The sequence below is a fragment of the Metopolophium dirhodum genome, chromosome 1 (genome assembly GCF_019925205.1).
Source record: "Metopolophium dirhodum isolate CAU chromosome 1, ASM1992520v1, whole genome shotgun sequence".
Classification (NCBI taxonomy): Eukaryota; Metazoa; Arthropoda; class Insecta; order Hemiptera; family Aphididae; genus Metopolophium; species Metopolophium dirhodum.
Genome location: NC_083560.1, coordinates 101,919,615 through 101,923,589, shown reverse-complemented (window position 1 = coordinate 101,923,589; position 3,975 = coordinate 101,919,615). Strand labels below are relative to the sequence as shown.

The following is a 3,975-nucleotide window of genomic DNA, read 5'->3' as shown; positions in this document are numbered from 1 at the left end:
GATTCGAACCCTCGACCCCCAAGCTAAAGTTTTGACGCTTTAACCCACTAGGCCACAGACCTGATATACTTTTCTTATGATTCTTAACGTATATAGGTGAATATTAGTTATATTACCGTACATATTATTGTGCACACTACTAATATCAGTCATCTGGTTATCAAATATGTTATCATATTATTTTATCATATATTTATTATATATATTTATTATACTTATCCGCAATATATTCAAACTCTCGCGACGTATGCACCCAATTGTTCCGCGCATGCGCATTTTCAATAAATATTGCAAAAAAAGACTCTGGAGAGATTCGAACTCTCGATCTCCGTCTTACATTCTGGCGCTTTAACCAACTAAGCTACAGAGCCGGTTTACTTAATGTATATAACTGTATGAATTAATACATCTCGATGTAATAATTTAACGATCAAGGACTTGTGCTACACGTTATTATTTGTAATACATTTAAGAATAACATATTTGTACAATTACATTCTACAGGAATGAAACGTCTTGTGTAACCCGATAAACCCCAACTATTGTTAACATTCTTCAAGAAGACTGAACATGTACACCCCCTTTGTATATTTTATACAGGCAACGACGTGTGTGTCCCGACATACCCTATCTATTGTTAACATTATTCAACAACACTACACATGTTCACCCCTTTGTATATTTTTAACCTTAAATTTCTGTCGCCATAACGTTCTATGGCGAGACATGTGTTGGACATACCCTATATCTATTGTTGACATTCTTCGACAAGGGTTGTGACTATACCCCTTTGTGTACAGGCAACGACTTGTGTGTCCCGACATACCCTATCTTTTGTTAACATTCAACAACAAGGTTATAAATGTATACCCTTTGTATATTTTAAGCCTTGTCCACCTACACCTTTTACGGCAGGTGTTGTTATTCAATTTCTCATCTGTTGTGATTTACTCCCACCTAATAATGCTACCCCCACCGAATAATGACTCAAATCGACAGACGCTTGACCCTGCAAGAGCGGCCATTTATTCAGTGTGTTCAGAGTCTTATACTATACTACACGTACATTTTTATTTCTTGTTAGTGTTTTTTCAAGTCTTAATAAATTTCAAGTTTTTATAAGTTTTTAAAATCACTAATAACATGGCCGGTTCGATCGCTGACAATGCTGCAATCTACAAAAAGAAGCCGTTTGCGTACGTTCCACCGTCAACTCCGGCTACCCTAATAGATTCTACATCCTACACATTGGACTTTACCTCTCGAAAATTTTTACTTGTTGGAATCGATCCGACTGATGATTTCCAAACAGTCATCCATATATTGACTTCTTCACGTTACGTAAAGTTGTCAACAGATTTTCTAAGACGAATATTCTCGCTTATGGGTAACGTGCTATCATTTATACTAGAAATACCTACATCATATAAACGAAATACATTTCTCGAGACAGATTTTTTCAAATTATCGAGTATGGTGTATGTAGGAGTAAATGTTTTAGTAATAGAATCTAAAACTGAGGACGGGTGTAGAGTTCTTTTGAATCGTTCAGATCTAATTCAGCTTCAGAACTTGGAATGGAGTATTGCTGCGAGTATACGGGAAAAAGATATTTTCATCAAACCCAAAATTATAAAACAAATGAACGAATATTCCGAGAATTTGATCGGGAAAATTCTTCAAGTGGATTCACCGCCTAATAATGTACGAGAAATGCAAATTTTCATTAACAACCAAGAAGTTAAGCAAACCAGTGAAAACCAATTCCTCAACCAAATCAGAATGTTTGCACCTATACAATTAACCGAACTTTGTATGAATCGTCTGGTGACACCAAACACCCCAGAGGTAATTCAGAAATTTATTATCACATATTATATAAAATATTTAATACTTTTTATATTATTTTAGCCATATGACATGAATTTTAGAAGCCCGTCATTAATGATACCAAGCTATTCACCTGTCAACGCTGGTAACTACAAATCGTACGAAGACCCCATTAGAAGTAATGGATTTAATCTGACGGATGAGGATTATGATTTATCTAAGGTAATTTATTAAATAATTTTTAGTAAAAACAATTTATTGATTTTATATTTATTTTTCCAGCCGATAGATCATTTTGATGGTCCAACGTCACCCGATGATAGCTGTAGCCAACAACTGTCGTTCGACGAAAATGATGGGCCTGATTTTTTCAATCTAAACCATGCATCGTCTCAATTCAAGACACCACGGACATCTCGATCAACTAGTGCTGAACCCCAAACACCGTTGCGTAAAGTAAAACGTAGACTTTTCTAATAATTTATGTAAAATAAATAATTTATGTAAAATAAAAAAAAAGACGTGATATATAAGAAAAAAGTTTTTTTATTTAATAATATTAAGGTTTACAATAAATATTAAGGTTTACAATAAAATATTAAGGTTTACAAAAAAGTATTTACACTAAATATTTACAAGGTTCTTACTTCTCCGTTAAATGGATTATAAGTAATAATTTGGTCATGTAATATTAAACAATATGCGGAAGTGGAAGCTGGAAACGCCTCATCAGCTTCTAGTTCAATTCTGAGGTCAACAGTTGACATTTTCACGTTGTCGTTCTGTCGGCTCATGTCAACAACTATGATTGGAGAGTGATTTTTGAATTCTGATCGGTTCAATAGAGGTGTTACATCGTCGTGACCGTAGTAAGATTTTTGGAACTCTGCATACGCGCGGTATAATGTCGCCATCTTATTCTTGTTAAAGTCACTTTGAAAATCTTCATATGGAAATACTTCGGAGTTTAAATAGACTTTCAAGTTTTTAATTTTACAATGATCGAAGTATGACATTGCTTTACTTGTGCTATTTTTCCTATCAGTTTGAAATCCGATTATAACATATCTAGGTTTTTCCAACTTGTTGGATGTCTTTACTTTCCACGAATGTGAAGTGTTTTGAGGTAAAAATGGGTATTCACATAGTTCCCACGATCTGAACGTACATGTCAGGGGTTTTTGACTGTTGACTACTTTCAACAGTCGAATTTTTTCTCTATCGCTAACTCTCACTATAGGCATCCGCCACAATATTTTTGTTATGTTTATTTTAGCGTCTTTTAGTTTAGCACCGTCCACTAACTCGTTATTTTTATATTGCTTAATAGCATTTAAATCGATGGATGATCTATTTAATATGAGTTGCTGGTTACAGTTGATTAAAATACGTTTATAATCTTCACAAAAACCAAACAAATGTTTAAGATTAATACATCCGTTAAAATTACCACTATCAATAAAATCTTTATTAACATTTTTAAAATCACTATCCCAGGCAGCGTTTTGGTGTGAGGAAATATTTGTTTTATTGTACGAACAATATCCTTTTAATGTGGTCGATATACCCGGATTGACGAGTTTCTGAATTTGATTTCCGTTTATTTCATATTTCATTTCGGAGAAAAGAAATGCCAGTCCGTTGTTTATAAATCTAATCTCGTCAGTTATTTCTGCAGGTTTGGTTATTGTCCCCTCGATGTAAATATAACTCTCGCATGGTAAAGTATAAGACTCTGTGTTATGTAAAGCAATACGCACCTCATCATTATTAGAAAGAGCCGATGTTGAATACGGTAAAAAAGAATGATAATCAATTTGTGTTATTTTACAATCGTCGATGTAACCAGCCGTCACGTCTAAATATGTGTCGTCCATATTAAATGACGTTAATCGAGCGTAGAAAAGCCAAATTATCAGGTGTTAGACTATGTTTAGTCTGTTTTCGTCTCGAATATTTTTTCTTCTTCGGAGTTGTTACCTTGATAGTGTTTTTAACACGACTAACGGGTTTTTCATATACAGCCCTATTTATATTGTAAAATTGAAGCCCCATCACGAGTCTTGAATTAATAATCGTATTGATAGCGGTTCGCCCCGTAGATCGATCAACTCGTCGTCCTGATTTTTTAAAATTATACTTGCG

At 34.1% G+C, this 3,975-nt stretch overlaps 2 protein-coding genes across 2 annotated transcripts; one reads left to right on the top strand and one right to left on the bottom strand.

Annotated features, from left to right (window-relative positions):
* Positions 1–929: 929 nt before the first annotated feature.
* LOC132936908 (uncharacterized) lies at positions 930–2,398 on the top strand. Its single transcript, XM_061003720.1, has 3 exons — positions 930–1,848; positions 1,912–2,052; positions 2,113–2,398. The coding sequence occupies exons 1-3, from the start codon at positions 1,144–1,146 to the stop codon at positions 2,305–2,307; spliced, it is 1,041 nt and encodes a 346-aa protein (XP_060859703.1). The 5' UTR covers positions 930–1,143; the 3' UTR covers positions 2,308–2,398.
* A 123-nt stretch (positions 2,399–2,521) lies between these two features.
* Positions 2,522–3,707, bottom strand: LOC132948953 (uncharacterized). The gene is made up of 2 exons (XM_061019676.1): positions 2,604–3,707; positions 2,522–2,545 (listed from the first exon to the last, which is right to left on the bottom strand). Exons 1-2 carry the CDS (start codon positions 3,705–3,707, stop codon positions 2,522–2,524), a joined length of 1,128 nt encoding a protein of 375 aa, XP_060875659.1.
* Positions 3,708–3,975: the final 268 nt, after the last annotated feature.